The sequence below is a fragment of the Halyomorpha halys genome, unplaced genomic scaffold (assembly GCF_000696795.3).
Source record: "Halyomorpha halys isolate HHAL.00 unplaced genomic scaffold, Hhal_1.1 Scaffold1306.1, whole genome shotgun sequence".
Taxonomy (NCBI): Eukaryota; Metazoa; Arthropoda; class Insecta; order Hemiptera; family Pentatomidae; genus Halyomorpha; species Halyomorpha halys.
This window is the reverse complement of record NW_027112750.1, coordinates 78,844-101,268: the sequence shown is the minus strand read 5'-3', so window position 1 is coordinate 101,268 and position 22,425 is coordinate 78,844. Positions and strand designations below refer to the sequence as shown.

The window sequence follows — 22,425 nt, the reverse complement described above, 5'->3', positions numbered from 1 at the left end:
ATAATTGAATTTATGATAAAAATTTACTTGTCTGCACTAACATTGCTTTTGGGTTACGAAGACTATTGGGCCTGCTAAGAACTGTTCGACCAGAAATTGTTAATCATTTAATCTGTTTAAGAAAAAAATTAAAAAATGTATGAAATTATGAAACGAGTTTCCGAAAAAAAAAAACCTGATATAGTTAGAATAATGATTTAATTTTCCAAACCATTTTAATTTTATTTTTTCATTTATAAATACAACATGTTTCATGTTCATCAAATCACACATTTGAGTATTCCTATCACCTCTATGGATATAAAAATTATAAATTATTATTAATTATTTATTTTATTATTGATTTCTTCGGACTCACGAGGTAGAACTGCCAAAGTGACGATGTACCATAGCCATATATTTAAAATAACTTTGACAAAAAAAATAATAATTCATTTTTTTTTTTTTTTATTGCATTATGTTTTGAAAATTGTTTTGGTAATAGGCCTATTAAAGGGAAAGTTTGAGAGGTTAGTAAAGTCTAAGTGAGTAGTTTTAAGTTGTGAATATTTTATTACAAAGTCTATTTAATTTCGGATGCTTGGTAATAAACTTAATACATATAATGTAGTTAATTATAAAAAATTCAAATATCTTGTGATATATCTGTGTAGATCCTACACACTTCATGAGTATAACCAAACCAAAACCGTTTGTTTCAATTCACTAGTCAAATATCTATCACTTGTTATCAACTCGGGTTGTCTAAGCTGGCAGACAGATCTCCGGAGAATTACCAGTTTGATTATCTGAACAATTAGATGGAATTGCTTTTGATAACGGTTGTCAGATGTTCTGCCCCAAGCAATCACTACTAATAGTTTATGTAACACTTAAGCTACCAATCGGAAAGCAATTTGTATCAACAGTAATATTTGATGACATATTATCTAACATATCCTATCTTATAAACTATGGTTTGAATAGGAAAAAAAAAAAAATTCAATTTAAAAATCCTGACTGCTGCTGTCAATTTCAAATTATTAATTTTATAAATTGGATCAGTTTAGGGATAAAACATTAAATAACATTTCAAAAACAATATGTTGTTTTTCAGTTGGAACATATGAAATGCTATTTCCCAGTATGTGATGAAAAAAAGAGAGAAATAAACTTTCGAGGCATTATTTTTATTCAAAATAACTTTCGATAAGTTTATTAAATTTCTGCCTGCATCCCACGAGCTTTTTTATCCTTTGTTTCAACAAACTTTTTAGTTTTCAGTTAATAAACTCGATGTAAAAACATTTTACGTTGGTTATTGTTTTATTTAGCTTTATTTGCTAAATTTTAATTTAATGCCATTTTCTCATTAATTTATTTTATTTTAGTTTAGATTTGTACTCGTATACTTGTCTTCTAGAACTACTCAATATTGTTCATACTAGGAATAATTGAGTAGCCAGTCAACCTTAATTTGTGAGCAATGTATTTATTCTTAAGTCCCAGAATAAAATTATCTTTTCATTTCATTTCAATTGTTTGCCTTTTGAAATTCTTCAAAATAGCAATATTCTATTCCTACAGCTGATGTACTCGTATGTATAAACAATCAATTTATTGATATTTGATATAAATATATGTGATATTCGGATATTAAGTTACTCTCTAATTTTGACACTGAAAAGTACATAATCCGTTTTTTAAGATCAATTATATCTTCCCATTTCTACTGTTTGGGAATGTCAAATTTACCTACAGTTCAAGTTAAGTTATATGATCTTAACAATTCTCAATCGGCTTTGGAATATTATTTTTAGAATCAAATTATGAATAACCGAGCGATTGAATATTTTCCTTTTATGTTTTTAGCTAACTTAAAAATATTGATTTGGAATCATCTACAAATATCGAGGTTTTAATAAAGAAATAAGTGAATTCGACCAAAATTTCCTGAGTCCACTCAATCTTTTTTAAGATATGTCAGAGAAGACCACTTTGTCTCCGAAAAAAATTGCATATGTTAAAATAATTATGTTGATAATGATTGTTAAAAATTTACGTACAGCTGAATCTGTTGGTTGATTTTGTTCAAATGTGCTTATACGTGAACCGTAAAAGCTTAATTAAAAAGTATTGCTTAGACTCTTGTAGTGCCATGCTTTGTATAGATTGGAGAGTGGAACCACGTTTGCGTTGCACTAATAGAACAAAGGCTTATTGTACAAACAGCTTGTACCACTTGACAGCTGCTAATCAAAGGTTTGCCATACCACACTTGGCCAGCTTGCCTTGACTTCTGGTGGCTTCTTAGTGGAAGCAATCAATACTAGAAACCAACAGTTGAAAAACAGCATGTTAACTGTCATCTTAGATCAGCCAGTTAATATCTGCTAATTCACCTGGTATAATTACAATTAAAGGTTATACAAAGAAAGAGAAACGGCTGGTTTAATACTTCCATAAAATTATTTGATAGTTTCGACTACTATAAAAAATACTTATACATTTGATAGAGATTTTGAATTCGTGGAAAGATGGGAAAGTCAAATGAAAACTGTGATCGGTAAAGCTATATAGAAATTTAAAAAATAATTAATTATAAATAAAATGAATGTGTAAATGACACAATTTTCCTTGTTTAAATATAACAATTTATTTCATATACAACAACGACCTTTCGGGATTATCTCCCATCTTCAGGTTACTATAAAACCAAATTCAACAAAATTTAAACATATGCTTACAACACTGCTACTATATCACATTAATCATTAAACTATTTACCTGATTAAATATTTTATGTATAATGTGTAATTAACTCCTTAATTTGTCATTAATTGCTAATATTAAAACATATTAATGTCAATTATTAAATAAAAAACTGTTTGTAATATCAATTATTAAACATTTTTCAAGGAGAATACTTACCTTCCTGAAGGTTATCTTTCATTATGATTACAACCAAATAGACTATAACAATACTATCTCTATTACCACAAAGATGAACAAACTAACTAAAATTAACAATTTTTATACAATAACAAACAACAAAGATTAAAATAAATCTAAATTCTATAAAAATACACAAAACTAAAATGTTAATTTATTTGTAATGTCTATATAATGTGTGCGTGTGCCTAAAGTTTTTGTATCAATATCTTTAGTAATATGTACTGATTCTATTATTTTTCTATTCTTATTAAGCTTTTTTTTCTGGATTATTGAAATCAAATTGATGTTTTTTATATTTTTACAATATTGGCGCTATCATTTGTTGTAAAAAAAACAAAAAAAACAAGTACATAAGTAATGAAAACCCTATTGTATTGATTCAGACAGTGTTAAAGACTAGAGGTAAACTTTTTAATATTTAAACTGTTAACTATTAAACCTTAGTTAAAGAAAATAATTTATAATGTACTATGTACTATTGGGGATGAAAATCTGCTTTATTTAGCTGGCAGATGTTCTGTTTGGAATTCAAATTGAAAAAAATTATTTGTTTGAATGTATTTTGAAAGAAAAAATATTATTCTATTTAAAATATAAATTGCCGACGTTTCGCCTCACTTTGTAGAGCTTCTTCATAATTTGAAATAATACGTTCAATTATTAATATATTATATTTAAAATATAGATTACTTTTTTTTATGTTAAAATAAGTTATTTTTGGTATGAAATGTGTTTTAAACTATACAACTTTTTTTTTTAGTTCAATAATAATGATATAATATAATAATATTTATTATGTTACAGTAATTGAATTATATAATAATAACAATAATGTAATATAATAATTAAATAAAAAGTGTAGGATCAGAAATCGATAAGCCATAGAAAATCTCCGTGGCAGACTGTATTTAACCATGCCAGTGTATTTGTTCAATATAGTCAGAGTATAAAAATTTTAAATCAATACAATTTTTAAAAATTCAATTTAATATTTGTTATATTTACAATTTTTAAATAGTATATTTCTAATTAACAACCCTTCTCTACTAATTTTAGTATTGCATTTTATGCGACTCTGATAATTCATAAAATACATTACCAAAGCAATCCTGTTTTCTTCTTTATTCTGAATTTCTCTTCAACCTTTCTCTCTTTTGAATACTTATACTGAAAGGTTTATGACGATGGTTCCTGAGGCATGCATACTGTGGTCAGCCAAGTAACTAGTACAGAATTACTCTATGCTCCCCTTATTACAATCCTTAACACGTACTCTGAATGCTAGCACGTTCTACATATGGCCATATCTTTCTTCCTGCTCGAGGAGTGTTCTAGTTACACTGTCTTATGGCCTGTATAGATGTAATCTTTTTGATGCAAATGGTTCTTTTGTACAAGAGGTGTTATCTGGCTAAAATTAAATTTGAATTAACGGTATATAAATTATTCTTTGGATTGTTTCAAGGTGTCTTAATTTTTAAAAAATCTTTAATTATACTGTATTTATACAGATCTCAATTTTTCACTAGCTGCTCAATTATGTTTAGAAGGATTAGGTAACCAAGTCTTGTTCTATGTTCAGACTTATATGTAACTGACCATCGAACCACAGCCTTTGGTAGATATTTCCTCATACGTATGGAATTCAATTCATAGTTCTAATACCCTTCCAACCTTCAAATCCCGTATCTTCGACCACCTTCTTTCCACCCAATAACAATTGAATGTTTCAGAGTTTCGTTTATTCTTGTAAATATGTATATTAGGAGAGATTGTACCTTTCCATTTATTATTTTTAGTTTAATTATATTTGATTTTTATCATTTTTATTTTCTATGATTTATTATCAGAAGTCTTTTTCATCTTATGTTTTATGATATGACATATGGTTTTACTTTATTTGTTCTATTCTTATTTTATATATTCCGTTAATTATTGATATTCATTTTGATTTTTCCAAATTCATTAGTTTATGACGTTTTATAATTTCATTCTTATTTTTTATTTCACTCTAAGGCTCTAAAGGCTAATTCTGACGCCTGTATATTATTCTAAAGAGGTCAATCCCAGAATAAATAAAGAATATTATTACTATTATTTATCTTTATCGTTATTCTTCTATCAACTTCAGAAATATAATTACCAAAATTTAGCCCTTGATTTAGTTTCACTTCCACTTCAATTCCGATCAGTTTTATATTGTAATTATAGCATGATTTACTTAGTGAACTATATTTTTAAAATTCTGCTTTATTTTATTTTTAATTTAATTTACCTAATCCGTTCAAAATACGGTTCCACATATTTTTTTGGACTTCATGCGAAATGTGATCTCTCTAGTCTTGTGCGTTCTCATCTTTTTCTGATCTGATTAGGTCTAAATTCATTTAACATTCACTTGAGTTATTATTGACTTCTAATTTAAAGAAGTAAAGCTTCGCATTGTGATTTCCTGATATTATTTTATAATTAAAAAGTTAATAGAGTTATAAATTAAATATAATTTACGCAATTAAACTGTATTTTGTCTCTAAGGCTGTGAATGACTTTGCACGGAAGCAAAAGCCGGTACGACTCTCAGGCCTCGCAGGTTTGCCTATATGTCACCTCGCTAATTATTTCCTTATTTCAAATGTTCATTATTAAATTATTATAATTTATAACTATTTAAATTAAAAGTAAATCGAACCATTAATGAGTTTTGTGAAATATATTTTTTCGTAATTTTTATATCTTACTAATTAACAAAAAGTCCATTATAATCAAACTTGAATCGATTTTGGTTTTATTTTTATTTTTTATTGTAACTTAATCTAAAAATAAATATTACCATTATTATAATTTTCTCTCTACTATGATCTATATTTTTTAAATGAAACACTTTTAATGGCGAAGTGAAATGCTTCTCCTTTTTAATAGTATAAAGTATTTATTAAATGAAATAGTATAAAGGAGATATTTCATTTAGTTGTGAAGGATATCCCTCAATCTAATTTCATTCCCTAATACTGATATAATAAAATCGTTTACAAATGCTAAAACCAAAGAAGTTTCGCATCTTACGCGCGAGAGATTTTTTCAATATATATTATAAAAATATTCTGCCATTTTGTTTATTTATATTCAAAAATATTTCAATCTAGTTATTAATAAAATTAAAAGGTAAACTTTTATAGTAGGTTTTAGCAAATTCAGTTTATTGTTGATTGGTGTTACGATTCAAGTAGAATAACCAAAACGTCTAATAATAAAATCTATATTTTCATATTTAAATTTTTTTTGTTTAAGAAATATATGATTTCCTCCTCGTGTTAGTCAAAATTTATCTAATTATGGTTCATAAGTGGATTTTAGGAGTACATATTTATTTATAACATTATCACTTAAATTGTAATTAACAGCAGAATTAATACTATTGATGCTCGCAAATTATACTTAAGTTTTATATTTTTATTTTTAAATGAACTTTTATAATATAATTAAATATATCGTCCTTTATCTCAAAATTATTATACATATTACTATTGGCATATACCAGTTGGAGATAGTGTGGTTAGCCGAATGGTATCGAACTGGTTAGAGATGCTGCAGAGAAACAGCAATGCCCCAGTTTTGCAGGCCAGGTCATTTCTGTGTTGTATACTCCGTTGTTGATTAGTTTCGTTATTGAATAAATTTGTTTAAATAAATTAATTTCTTTAGCGACTTAATTTTATATTTTCGTTACTATTTTACCTTGTATGAACTCATTATAACGGGAATTCCGTCTATTATTTAAATTATTATTATTATTATTAATAAAATATTCAATGTACAATCAATTATAATATACCCAAAGCTTAATCTGAAACCATGCTATAAGCTCTTAGCTACAATTATAAAATTTCGTAATCTACGTCACAAGTAAAATAGAACAATTTGCAACCATTATTATATATTTTTTGTTTTTCTATTGCATCATTATTTATTATTTTGTGTTGTAGGATTTTTTAGCTTATAAAATACTGTTTTAAATTTTAATTTTTTAATAATAATATTTTTCCTGTTTACATAATCACAATAATCAGTTTGTACTGAACCTTTTCTACTACCCTTTAATTTATAAAATTCTGTGAGATGTGTGCACCGCTTCAGATTCCATCATTATTTTTTAATTTATAAATTAGAATGACTTTAATAATTTTATCATTATTTATTTTTATCTACAGTCAATAATTATTGTTTAATTTTAAAGTCTTGATAATTTGATTTGGAATATTTTAAGAATTTAGAGTTAAACAAATAATTAAATAAAATTTATAAATTTTCAATAAAGTCTATGAACAAGAAAGTATTGTTTTAATTGTGCTGTTTTTTTTTTCATTGTTGAATTAATTTTTTTATTTAGTTATTTTTTACGTTATGAAAATTTTCTTTTATTAAAAATTCACATTTTCGACAAGCTAGAATGATTACATTTGTTCGAAGGAAATTTTTATTCTTCTTTTTTCCCTTGGATAATTTTTTATTTTTTTTATTTTACTGGACTCCCTGGGATCATCCACCATCACATGCATGGAAATTAATGAGTGGGGGAGTTATCCAGAGGAGAGATGGCATGCATGCATCGCATATCTTATTTGTTGTTTTATTTATTTACTGAGGGGAAAGAAAATAAAAAAGGAATAAATTGAAAAGCTTGTATTTAGTTTGTAGACTGATACTAATTGTAAAAGAATACTGTGGAAAAAAAAAATGTTATCTTTCTATTATATTGTATCATATCAAAAAATGTAATTTATTTATGTCCGATCACGGATTGATCAGTATGCTGTGTAATGTAGCAACCCGATGTATTTGGGCAGCATGATCGAATAAATTTCTTTCTCTCTCTCCCTTCAGCATGTATTTCTAAAAGTTATCATAAATATTACCAGCCACTCATTCGAGTTTCAGTCTCAATAATTGAGCAGTTTAACATGGTTAACAATGCTTCAGTTGTTGTGGTTGTAACACGCATGGTCGTTTGGAAGTGTGTGGTAACTGAGTGGTCTTTTAGGGTCAGGTGGATCCTCTGAATTAGGAGGTAACAGAGTTTTCCAAAAGTTAAACCACCGTTTAAAATAACAGTTTTCTAACTATACCAAATTGCTTCTTGCCTTTCACTTGATAAAATTAACATGTATCCATCAATAAGTTGTTTTCTGTATTCATATTCTAATATTTTTTTTCTCGCAGGTATAATGATACACTTTATTATTTGACTTCATTGTTACATTTATATTATACCTTCAACTTACGTTGAATTTTGTACAAATATTTATCACTAATACGAACATTGGTGTCGTTTATCATCTTATTTTAACGAGCAAAATTATTATAACTGAACAATACTAATCCTATTACCATTTTTATGGCCTTAAGATTTAAAGCAGTGTTTTTCATTGTGATTATAAAATTTTCCTATTCAAAGTATAAATAAACCGATTGCTTTTTATCGTTTTAATGTTTTTTACGTACGTTCACCGATCAGTAGGAAAGAACAAATTATAAACGCCACTTTTATGGTGTGTAAGTTTCAATAAAGATGTTTAAAAAAATTTTAAAATACTTCATTTATTTAATTTAGTTAAATATTGTTTTTAAGTGCGATGTAACTAGGTTAAATTTGAATCGTTCTTCATTACCATGAATAATATATTTTGTGTAAACATATGTCGTTATGTTTCCATATATCACACTTGCATAATATGTATCAACTTGTTATTTTTTATAGAAATAACGACTGAGGCCATTTAGAACTGTTATTTCATGATGTTGCGAATTCGGAAAGTGATTTAGAAATCACATATTTTCCCATCCATAATTCATTCTCTCCGGCTGTGGGAATCTCAGAATCATGTTCACAAGCTTGTGTTTGGCAATCCGGTCTGCTGAACAATCTGTATCAATGTTGAAACGAGCTTTGAGTAATTTTGAAAGGAAACATCATTTAAAGTAATGAGTTCCTGAACAATTTCGCAAGTAAACCTTTTACCTAAAACCGACACTTAAGTAGTAGAGAGTACGTTACTGAAATGTAACCATTATACCACATATGAAGATCAAAGGAAAGTTAATAAAAATAAGACAAAGATAAAATAAATGCAAGAACAGAAATTTAAATTCATTTAAAAATAAATATGTAATAGATTATTTAAATAAATTGAATAAATAAAGAATTTTTTTTTAAATATGTAAATATAATTTGATTTTTTGTCCAAAACTGGTTGTATTTATCAATAATAATGAAATATATACATATAGCTTTAGCTTTATTTTTTAGTTCTTTTCTAATATCCTACGTTTCGGCCAACTTGATCATTGTCAAGAAAAATGTTATTCTTAATTTCCCAGCCTAACATTAATCCCTAAAAACGTTATTATTATATAGGCAAATAACCACTATTTGTCAACTGTTTCATTTTATATGCAAATTTTGTTATACTACTTTCAAACATTGTTCCAAACAAGGTTAGAATAACAAAATACTCTATTATACAACGCATTAATAAAGAATGTTAAGGCTGTATAAATCAATTTTAATATAATTGATAAATACTTGTTCATTACATTACTTTTGTACAGTTTTTTTTCTGTTTACTTTTTTTAATATTATATTTTAACATTCGTAAAATCATGTAGCTGTAAATAAAATCGTATTTTTTTCGTTCCTTCTGATTTTTATTCGTTTTTGTTATTTCGTATCCCCTTTCCTGCGTAGGATCTAATGTCATCCTGGAAAACTAAATCCATTCTTATATATCTACATGAAGATGTAATGTCGGTACATCCTTATACACGGACTTGAGAATACATAAATAGCATAAGTGATTCGGGAAAGTAAACTTTTTACGATATTTTGGGTATTGGGACGCATCGCCCCCCGTGGACCCTTCATTCTTGGCAAAGTCCCTCAAAGGGCAGGGCAAAAGGGCAGAGAAGAGAGCTTCGACATTATATATAATAAAGTTCATGTCCCGTCCTTTCTTCGCCCTACCACTTAGGACCCCCTCTTTTAGGTCTTAATAAAACATTCCACACTTAAGGCTAAGTAAATCCTAATTATGAAGTTTATAAACTTACTGTTACGTTTTTACGCTACTTTACTATTAACCTAGTTTAGTGTATAAATATCTTCACACCTTGATTTTTCATAAAATATATACTAATAAGTGAAGGCTTCGTAGGTGTGAACGTCGATTTCATTATAACATTTTTTATGATACTAAATATTACTAAAATATTAGGCACGTATTGGAAGGTTGTTACCAATAAAGAGATAAAATAAATGATAGTTTTGCAGTTTTTTTTTTAAATTATTGTATTCCGGTATTTCTCGGCATTTATTTATTAAATATTATAAATAGAATACACTATTTCAAATAATGAAAAACTTCTCAAATATTTCATTTCATATCTCCGATTCAAATTTCTTTATGAAGGTCCGGTTTGTACCATTTCGTGCAGTTTACACGAGTCAGTGGGGAAAATTCTTAGCAAATAAAATATTTTTCCATTATTATAAAAATTCCTATTTACGATTATTTATTTTTTTTTTGAAGAGGGGTCGAAACGAAAATCAAGTTAATTTCTCCCTAAAAAGATATTTTATCCCACTTTTTTCAAGTCAATAATATTGTTTATTGTATTAAATAAGTGCTTACAGGTCCTGTAAAGTAAGCCAAAAAGAATTTTTTTTTCTCAAAAAAAAATTTGTAAGGTTCGTTTTTAGCATCCTCGAATACATTAAAAATACGAATTCTCAAATATTTCTCGTAATCCGCAACATAAGTCATTAAAAATTGTTTCGATATAATCCAAATATATTTTTCTGTATATATATATTTAAAATTCGTATTTAATTCATAATGCCAATGCTTCTTAAGATACTTGATTTTAACTAATAATACAACTATTATGATTATAACTAAAAATAGCGCAAGTTGAATGAACTTTAAAACCATTTTTCCCTTGACGGGTCTATGATGATAGATGAAGCTGCTCTTAAAATTTCTTCCTCCGTTATAATTTGTTTACTCACTAATGACACTGTATTGTCGTGCTAAGTCCGAAATCATTAATTTTCATTTTCTTTCTTATCAATAATTTTCATGAATTTGATCGAAATTTTTTTTCTCTCTTTCGTGTACATTACGGCCCTATAATGAGAACACGATCGAAGGGCTAATTAATTTTGTATCCGTCCACGTGCCGAAGGTAGTTCACAGTCCCTAAGGTTTATCGAAGAGACAATATTAGCTTTTGATTCTAAGAAATTGATAAGCCTTTAAAATGGCGTCATTAATTAAAATTAACTGTTAAATTACAAGGAAACATTTTCCAATTACTTGTTAATTTAATGAGAATCAAGAAGCTTATATTTTATATTTATATAGTTATTTATTTTCTTTAAACCAAACTTCTATTTAGTTATTCAGTGTTCATTTATTCAAAAATATAATTATTATTATAAATTTTTTTATTTATATTCTTGATAAATAAAATAATTTTTTAAGTAGGATTTAATATATAAAAAAATAAAATAAAATCATCTACCGTTTATTTAATCATCAATATAATCTTTTTATTTGTTTAAAAAAAAATTTGATTAATTTTTCGATTGAAAAAGACACAAGATGCATCCTTTTCAATCTGATTTCAAAAATTGATTTTATGATTTTGTTTTTCTGTTTGTCTTCCCACAAAATTGGCTGGCCACACGTTTGTCTAACTAAAAAACACTTACGCATGTTCTGGGTGTTAAAGAACTTGAGAAAAAAATGTTTAACGTTTTTCTACTTCGTCATTAATATTATCTTGAAGACTATTATCAGTAAAATTATATCTTCCTTTCTTAATTTTACTTTTGAGCGATTGAATTTTGTATTTTTATATCCTATATTAAAATAGTATTAGTACATCATACATATATAATACGTGAAATGTATTATATATACTTTTACTTAGTCTCCTCCCTTTGATTGCCTTGTGGCATTATAAGTTGTTGATATCAGTCCAGGGTTGTACGGTCTAGTTATAGCATAAGACTACGCCATGGAATAAATGGACCGTTTCGCTGAATCAGAATTATGCGATTGAAAAAAATATCTTTCAAAATAAATAATATTATTGTATTTTACTTTTTTTGGAAAACATTAATTGAAATGGATGATTCACGTACGTATGATAATTTTTTTTTTCAAGATAAAATGTTCCTTGTCTGAAATAGGATTTATCAAAATGTTTTTATGGCTGTACCTCAACTACTTACTTTGTACTACCTATTTAAAATTAAAATGAAAATCAATAATAAACAAAGTCAATTAATTACATTTTATCAGCATTTTTGTCTACCAAAAAAAGTCCACCACGATTTCATTACTCTTTCAATTTATAATAATATATATTTTCAGAAATATAGTTTTGTCAATGTGACCAATCATATATATATTATATATACATAAAGAAATCAGGAGGTTTTTTTTACATCTCCATTTTTAATTTAATTACAAGAGTAATTCTGTTCATAATTATATATCTTTTTATTCCTTTAATTATTTAATTTTGAATATAAAATTGTTATATAGTGGAAGTATATTTGTTTCACTGACAAAAGAAGTAAGGCCTTCTTTCATGTGTTTTTTTACTGCCGTCAGTTGGCCATGTTTTCGTCGATTCTGTTGTTGAAGTGTTATCTGTCTGTCAAATGTTGATTGAGTATTTTATCGCATGGCCTGGACGGAAATGGAAGTAAACTGCTCGATGTATTTTAGCAAATAGCACGAATTCGCTGATAAAAATCCTAGCTTTGAAATTATTATATCATTACAATTTTTTAATGGATGAATCATAAAAATAAATGTAAACTTTTATATTAGAGTATATAACTAAACTTTAATTATTTCGATTTTTGGAATAATTAATAGAAATCAAATAATCGCTTCCTTAGTATCGTAATAGATATTTTTCTAAATTTGTAATTGGTTTTTTTAGAGAGATTAGAGCTTTTTTTTTAATTATTTAAAGTTTAGTTATTTATTTATTTTTTATTAGAATTACGTTGACTCAGTTACACAAATATAATATCATACAAATAAAAATGGAATACAAAGTTAAAAAAAATAAATAAAAAGTCCTAATAAATTACAGTTATGAGAGTCCAGTTAAGACACCTTCGAAATAGACAAATATATAGATCTATTTAAGCATAATTTAAAAATTTCAAATATTGACCAAAAAATCTGCAATCATGGTATATTTATTAGGTTTAAAATTCTATAAATATTATGTTATACGTAATTACTTAAGGGTTTATAGTGACCATAAACCATAAGTACCAAAAAGGAAAAAATCCAGATAATTCGGGTTTTGGATAAGATATACCGGATTCGCAAGGTTCTTCTATATTACATAAAATACACTTACATTTATTAATTAAAGGTTGATTAATTTTACTTTGTATATTTTTTATTATTAATGTATCGTTGTTAATTTTAAACTATGTTATTCCATCAGTTTTGAAAGGTAATAGTGAGGTACAGTTTTTTGAGTTTTTTTATATAGAAAATTTTTTTTTCTTTGATGACGAGATTATATTCATTTTTTTTTAAATATTATAGGGTAATATATGGCCATTTTCGAAATTTTTAGAAAATAATTATATTTCGCTGTATACCATATATATGTTCCTCTATATTAAAAATATTTTGGATATAAATATTTCATTAATATAATTATTTATACTGGTAAGATAATGCAGTTGGAATCAGGTGAGGTGGCATTAAGAAGTAAAACAGCTGTTGCGGTCGATAACCGGTGCAAGTTGCAGCGTATGCAATTATATTTTTTGCTTTCCTCTTCATTCAGTTGTTTAAACTCTATTTAAGAACTTCTTAATTTAAATATCATTTTATCAGTTTAAAAAAAATATTTATATAGAAATCCCCCGGCCTTTTTTTATTGTCAATTTTATTTAATCCTACGTGAAATTATATTTTAGTAACTATTTAAATGATATCTATTTATATATTTATTTGTATTTAATGTTTATTTATGTTTTTTTTATTATTTATTTCAGTTTACTGCTTGGGTAGATGCTGTGATATTCGTATTTTCACTTGAAAACGAGGCAAGTTTCAACGCAATCTACACTTACTTCACGCAGATGGCGCACTATAGAAACAGCGCAGAAATTCCTCTCATACTGGTTGGCACCCAAGGTATGTGTTTCTAATTTAGGTCTCAATTGTTTTATATAATATACAAGTTTAGAATTTTAGCAAGCCTTAGTATTTGATATAGACAGAAAAATATAATGAACTAGAAAGACAAAATAACAATTTATTATCAACCGAATGAGATCAAAATATCTCGATCGTTGTTTTGTATAGCCATGTGGTTAAAGATCTTTTATTTATTTTTGTTACGATATGTTTGTCAGCTTTCCTCAACGCTCATATAAATATAGTAACTATTGTTTTTAAGCAATTTATACAATTAATTATTATAACCAAACTTCAAAACACCTTCATACAATTTCAACAACAAATTGTTTAAATTATGAAAAACAAAATATATTTTTATATAAATCAACTATTGTGTCTAAATTTGGAATCACATTTTTTTATATATATAATTTATATTACAAATTATATATATATATGAGCAAAATTATATTATATTTTCTATGTTATTTATGCATGAAAAAAAATATACCCTCTTAATTGAAAATTTCTATTTGTATTTTACGTTTTAGACATTTGTTCAATGATTGATCAAACAGAATCGAACGATTGTAATTAAATTTTCAGGGATTGTACAGGGTACTATCTTGTTTATTCCATTTCGATTTTATGAGAATCTAACCGCTTTTGCTAACGCATGCGTAAACGTATTATCCTCGGCATACCTGTATTTTGCAAACGGCTTGTCCGATTTAGCACAAATTTGGTTGCAAGTTGGGAATTAGTATAGATATAGTATACCAGATTTTTGATCAGATTCTATCAAATACTTTCGCTTATTCATGCAAAAAATCTATTTCCTAGATACACCTGTGTTATTTGTCCTCATCTCATAAATGTTATTCAAGAAAATAAAAATGGTGAGAAAGCTAAGTAATATCGAAATTTGTATTTATTATTTTATTTTATTACAAAAAGAAGTACTATAAAGCTGATATCATAAGCATAAAGGTTTTGTTTTTACAGTGCTTTACAACTCTCAAAGTATAGAGCTTAATACTCTTAAACTTTAACTGTTCGTAAAAGCATAAAATGTTAGACTTCTTAAAATTGACTAAAATCTTTTAATAATTAAGAACAATTAACAAAAATTAATACCATTCTTTCTTTATCGCAGAAAGCTGAAACACTAAAATTGAAAAGTAAATTTAATGTTTGAACTTCAGTGATGAAAATTGAGAAAGTTCTTTTTTTCGTTCATTCAATTTCAGCTTTGAATCGTATCATTACAATATTATATTTTATGTGAATCATATAATATGTTATATAACCAGATATTTGCTATAACATAAACATTATAATATTGCTTCTTTTTTAATTACCGTTTGTGTTCTTTAGTCTCAAATATTGCTTTATAGTACTTTGAAGTATAAGCCAGTTATGAAGGTTTTTTCATTAAAAAAAAGGCCTTTTAATTTTTTTAAAAATAAAATTAAAGCTTAGAAATTCAGAAAGGAATAATTGTTTTGTGCTGATATTATTTTTTCATGGAAATATAATTACTTCTTTGTGAGATTATTTCGCTTTGTTTCTTTACTTTTCTTCTATTCCTTTTTTTTTTGTAATATATTAATTTAATTCTCAGCAACTTCATTTACTTTTCCAGTTATAGTATACTCGATCATTTACAGTATAATAAAAATTAATTATTAATGTTATTTACGATTTTATTTATTTATTATTTTTTTGGAAATTAATTCACGTGTTACAACGGTTATTATTGTTATTCAAAAAGAACCAACCATATATTGTAGAGTTAGCAAAATATTACTAAAATTAATATTTATATCATTATTATCATAATGCGTATTTTGTTAATAATTGATGTCTCACCTACTGTTGATCTCTACACCATTTTCTTTTCTAACACTTCATATGAGTTTTATGAATTAAGTCTGATTTTGGAAGATTTAAATAATAATTTCAAATTTGACTAGGCTAATCAGTAATGTCAAGAAATAGATAATATGTTTATCAAAGTTAATATTAGACTGTGGTGTATTTATTTTATTTTATTCTTATTTATCTATGTACATATTTTGATTCGATTTCTTATTTTTATTTATCAATTTTTTTTAATGAGTTTGATATGAATTTTCTCTAATATTGTTATTGCTTATAATAATGGTTATAAATATAAGACTGTGGCAGATTTTAATAATCATCAATAAATTTTAAAAAAAATAGATTATACTATTTTATAATTAGTTTCATTGATTATTATGTATATTATGGCTGATAAAAGGGTGTAATTAAAATAATTATTTTTTTTAAGTCGGTTTGTTTTACGGTGATGTTTGTTTTTAATGTTGCACGCGGCCATTATTAAATCCGATTGGTGAAGGGAATATTACTGTAAACTGTTTGTGATTGGCTGTTACAAAGACTGAACCGACCAATAATGTTCAGTTTCCAGACTAATTGCACTTGGTGGCGTGTCCTGGAATCCAATAAGATGCTAATCCTTCCTCGCCGTATCATGTATAACAGCTATTTATTCCTTTTATGTAGATTACGCCATATATCAGTTATATTGTTGACATCATGGTGATTTTTAAGGCCATATAAATACTTACGGTAATTCTGAAATAAAAAGCGTTAGTCGAAATAATTATATTTATTTATTTTATTTTTTTAATATTATTTCTCTTGACTTTGCTAATAACCTCACATCGATTACAAAAACTCATTACCTTTTGTAAATAAAATCCGATACATCATATCTTTACTTAAATAACGGTCCAATTTCCATGATTTTTTTTTTTTTTTTTTTTTGTAGGGACTTTAATTATCATTCCACTCCATTAGGCATGTTTATTTTAAATGGATCCTTTTTAAGCACAAATAAATTTTTCATGTTTATTTTTACTTTTTCCATTTTTTTAATTTTTTTTTATTTCATTTGATTCTAAGGGGTCAAATATTTTGCTGTTTTTTTTTTTAATTATGAGGAAATACTAGCATACCTTATTATCTCTTTATTTACTTCAGATATTTGTTCAATCTTAATTATTATTTTTTTTTTACATCATCCCTCTAAGGAATTGCCTTGATTTATAAAATCTGTTATTTTTTTATTTATTTTTATATATTTCAATCTACCCTTCCCTCTCCTGTGTATTAGTCTGAACCTGTTTTTCTTTTTTGTTTTATTTTAGCCAGTGAGATTTATTTTAAATACGGAAAGTTAATGAGCTTGAAGAATAAAACGTTAGACAAGTTTCATCGAAATTTTGTACACAATCAGAAAATCATCGAAGACCAAAAAATAGAAAGATGCAGAAAAATCATCCTCACGTTCTAGAGATAATACTTAATACATCTAGTTTGATAGTGGCACATCTAAAAAAAAAATTATTTAGTATTAGAAATATTCCAAAACTAGTAACCTAGAAAAGGTAAGCTGGTGAATCTCATATCCCAGAGTTACCTAAGTTACTATCGAAATAAATCGATATATTAAATGTTATCTGGATTGTGATTCCAATACAGTTTATATTCTTCTTTTATCTTTTTAAACAGCTAAATTTTTCACCTAAGGTCAATTCACTCTAAACGTTCCGTTTAACTTCCATCCCGTTCATCTAACGACGTATGATGTGTAAATCAATATATGGAAACGAAAAACAAAAAATTGAGTTTACAAATATTAAGATTTTTAGATTTAGTACCAAAATTACAGGTCTCCCTAGAACATACCTCAGAACTCGTCGAGTAAAATCTTAAAATTTTAAGAGAGAGGGTTAATTTTTTTTTTATTGATTATAAAGATTCATTATAGAAAATAATTAATAAAATTTTCGAAAATAAGTTATTTAAATTTACAAATAAATATACTTTAATTTTTAACCATTGATGTTAGTAATCATAGAACATATATTCTATAATTTGGATAAGACCTAATCAAATTGATAACCGCGGTTGATGATTTTTGAAATTCAAGTTTTTTATTGAATGGATGTTCCACTTTAAACCTCTACCCTACTAAAAGGATTATATAAATTATTTATTTTTAATTACTTAAGTTTACAACTGGAATAAGCGATTCAAAAAAGGAAATTTGCAGTGAAACTCTGGTAGGACTAAGTATTTCACAAATGTGTAAGGATGATAAAAAAAAAAAGTTTAAAAAATAAAAAAATAATGGCGTTGCGTGAAGTGAAGCATGCAAGCCTGTTTGTGTCTACTTGACCCATTTTTTCATTTTTCCACGCTTCTTGTTCATTCTTCTGGAAGAATTGTCAAGGACGTATTGTTTGATGGATTGGGCTCAAGGCTTTTCCGAATTATTTTTTTTCGTGCGAGCTATTATGCCTGAAAAATTTCAATCACTAACTACTTACATTCTAAAAAGGAAAAATTGTATAATTTCGTACAACCACTGTAGAAAGATTATTTGTTTAAGATAAGAAGAAATCATTTGTGATATCCCTGTATATTGTATAATAAATAAATAAATCTCTGCTGCTACGACCCATGAAGGGTAAGGGTTGTAGTATTTTGTGAAGAAGTATTTATACTATACCAACGGTTGTGTAAGGAGGTGATTTAGTCAGAATCACTCTCGACTGTTGTATTTTTCCCCCAATTAAGAGTACCCATTTTATGAGGGTGGATGGACCTCAGACACACGGCTTCTGTTAGAGATTAAATAATTATATATCATGGCTGGATTCCAATGAGCAATCCCGTTTCCGAATTATTTTTTTTTAAAAATTAAGTTGCTATCATAAATTAATATATATATATATACCTACGTGGTATTAAAATGTCACGTCCAAAAATTATGCTCTAGTCCTTGATGTAATCGACCCCGCTTGCGTTTATAATTGATTAGCTAATCCAGAATTTATTATTTTATGTTTTTACTTTTCACTAATAAATCAATTTTTTTTTAAAACTATATCCTTTCCTCGATTATTTTTTATCTTCTGTATTTTTTCTTTAGTTAGCTATAAGTAAAAAAGGACCATTAATTTATTCGAAACTTTTTTGAAAAAGAACTAACACAACAATTACATCTATACTACGACCCCTTTAAAGTTTAAATAAATTAACGTATTTTTTATATATTTCTTTTGTTCTATTTATAAATATTTATATTTTTATTATTAATTATTTTTCTCCAAGATTTTTATGATGTATATTTTTAAAAGTTTTATTACAAATAATGGATGACATTTCGCCTTATATATTAAATTTATTATTTTTACTTCAATATGTAAAATTAATTTTTATTTAAAAAAAAAATGCAAAATATAGATTCATATCTTTTTCGATGTTAATTCTGATTCTTAAAATATTTTGAGTTGAGGCTTAAAGGTATATGTAATAATAATAATAATAAATATATATATTTATTTATTACGTAGAAGTATTACCAGCCCATCTTAACTTAATTCACATACCTGACTTCACCTAAAATCAACTAATGAATTTATTTATATATATGTATATACACACAAACTTGTCATAGATAATAATTTTATATTACAACTTATTTTATAATTTTTAGAGAAAAAAAAATTCCAAAAAGACCGCACCATATTTCAATCCTAAAACACCTTAAACTAATATTGGTAGCTTTTATCTCATAACTTTTCTTTTCTATTTTAATTTTTTTTTTTTTGTTAATCCGAAAATTTCCGAACTGTGAAAATCCTATTAAAAATTATCAAGCCAACAGCACTGGTGCTGCCCTCGTCCAATTCAGCCTACTATTCAATCTCTTTATCCATTGTTAGGATTTGAAAGGCTTCATTGAAACAAAAATGTTCGTAGGTCAACGTACCCCTGATTCTAAAGCTGTGACGGCTAACAAATTAACAAGATTTCTGTTTGTATCTGCATTTATTAAAAAAATAAAACTTATATATGTACATCCTCATATTTTTTTATTTAGATTTTTCCTAAATTGTTTTGAATAATTTTCCAACTAATGAATTCTACTAATGCAAATCATAAGAATAGTATTATTCTAATTTTGTTATTAGAATATAACTGTAAATAGAAACTTTTCAATTTTTAAATCTTTGGTTTACATATTTAGAATATACTGAACCCAAAGACTTGAGTCTCCATAACACTGATATATAATCAACCAGAAAATGTTTTTAAAATTTATACATCATTAGGACAAAAAAAAACGGATCTCACATCAACAGTAAAAAAAGACAAATATCTAAATCAAAGACATTTCAACTAAAAGAAATGGGAGGTAGGATAACAGTATCTGAGAAAGGTTATATTAAAACAGCTGATCAGCAGAAAATAAGATTAAACTCATAGTACAATATATATTCTAATAATCAAATATTCTAAGGATCATAAAAATAATTACTAAAGAAAAAAAAATTTAGATTTTATTATAAGCTGAAATATTGTTATAAAATATATTTTGGCAAATATACAGATGTTTTTTTACTACTTAAAAAGTTATTAAATTGGTTTATCGAAAGATTTTTAAATTAAAAGAATATGTATATACTATATAATTAGAGATAATTATCAACAATGATTCTCTTCTTTTTTTTTTCTTAAAAAATCATTAGTGACTCATAAAATGAAGGAGAGAAATCAAAATTCCTTTATATTATTCTAAATACAGTCTATTTGAATCCAGCATGGTGTGATATGCATCTTCTAAAAAAAATACATATATTTCGTTCCTCTAGATTATATGCAAATCTCATATCCCTAAGTATAGTAAATTGAATTTTCTGCTGAAACCTTTCATATATTCAACTATTCCTGTGTGTGCATTCCTTATTTTTGCAGACCTGTTTTCTAAGTTATGTAATTCATGTCATCAGGTTCGTTGGGGATACTTTATTACAGGCTTAAGTTACTTTGTTGTTGGGATTCTTTTCAGATTATATTTAAGTCTTCTTTGACCCATTTCTTAATCAATTTTACAGCTTGACTTATCCATACATTATTTAATTTGTAAATATTAATGAATATTTAGCGTGAATGAATAGCGTGCATCAATATTATTATCAATAGGATATGATAATAATAATTTTTTTTTTAGATTTCATGTTTTTTCTTAATTTTAGTTTATTTTTTAATATTCTGCTACTTTGATCTTAAGATTTATATAGTTCTAGTTTTGAGATTAAAAATTGTAAAAAATATAGCCATTATGGTTTAACTTTTATTATATTTCTAATTATGTCATATTGTTTAAAATATAGTTAATTTGTACTTTATGTTTTGATTTACAAATTTAGTAATGATATTATGTCTATTTCAGATGCTATCAGCGAGAGCAACCCTAGGGTGATTGATGACGCAAGAGCCAGAAAGTTGGCCAATGATCTCAAGAGGTGCTCCTATTATGAAACCTGTGCAACTTATGGCCTAAACGTAGAACGTGTCTTTCAGGATGGTATGAGCATTGATAGTCATAGTATTTATTATAAATAACTAGCATATATGAAGAATAAAAAAAGTTAATTCCAAAGGTGCTAGGTTAATTATATATAAATAACAATCATGAATTATCAGATATGATAACGGGAGCCATTACTTAATAATGTTTCTGTTATTTATTGGATTACTCTATTACTAAAGGATATCCTACATCCAGCTCTTTTTCAGCATTGTGGCTGGGCTCACTTCTTCAAGTTCTATAATTATTTTTTTTAAATGATTACTGACATTTATGTATCTAAATTAATAAATGTCTATAAAAATACTATTTTGGCTCTTAATTTCAATACTTGAATTAGTGGCTAGTATTTCAACAATATTTATTTCAAGTTCTCCGGATTTCTCATATTCAGATAAATTCTAAAAGAAAATAAATAAATAAATCATTTTACAAATATGATTGACTTAAATGTTATCAGCTATTGCCTTCATGTTTTAATATATATGTAAGCCTAGTGCATTAGTAATATTGATAATTTCAACTTTTCTGGAGTTTATTATATATACTACCCTAAAATTAGTTATTTGTGGAATATACCTTGTGCTATCTACACTCTTATTTCATATTTAAGTTACTCTCCTGATAAATATAATTTTTTTATGCAATGTATCTGTAATTTATTCTTACATTTTACAATTGAAGAGATGAGTGGGTGAAGAAGAAAAAGGTAAACACAATAGCAGAAACACTATTTATTGTTAACCTGCTAACAAATAGTTTTTCTGCTATTTTGTGTATCTTTTTGACCACCACCAGGTCCATCTTCGTACAAGTTAAGGTTCAGAAAAATTA

General features: G+C 26.1%; 1 protein-coding gene across 4 annotated transcripts in view; it reads left to right on the top strand.

Moving 5' to 3' along the window:
- The window catches only part of CenG1A (Centaurin-gamma-1A), a 220,023-nt gene that overhangs the window by 184,469 nt on the left and 13,129 nt on the right, over positions 1-22,425 (top strand). For all 4 annotated transcript variants that reach the window (XM_014434110.2, XM_014434109.2, XM_014434111.2 and 1 more), the window contains 2 exons: positions 14,033-14,174; positions 21,454-21,588. In XM_014434110.2, the coding sequence (XP_014289596.1) occupies positions 14,033-14,174; positions 21,454-21,588 (277 nt within the window). The remainder of the gene's footprint in view (positions 1-14,032; positions 14,175-21,453; positions 21,589-22,425) is intronic.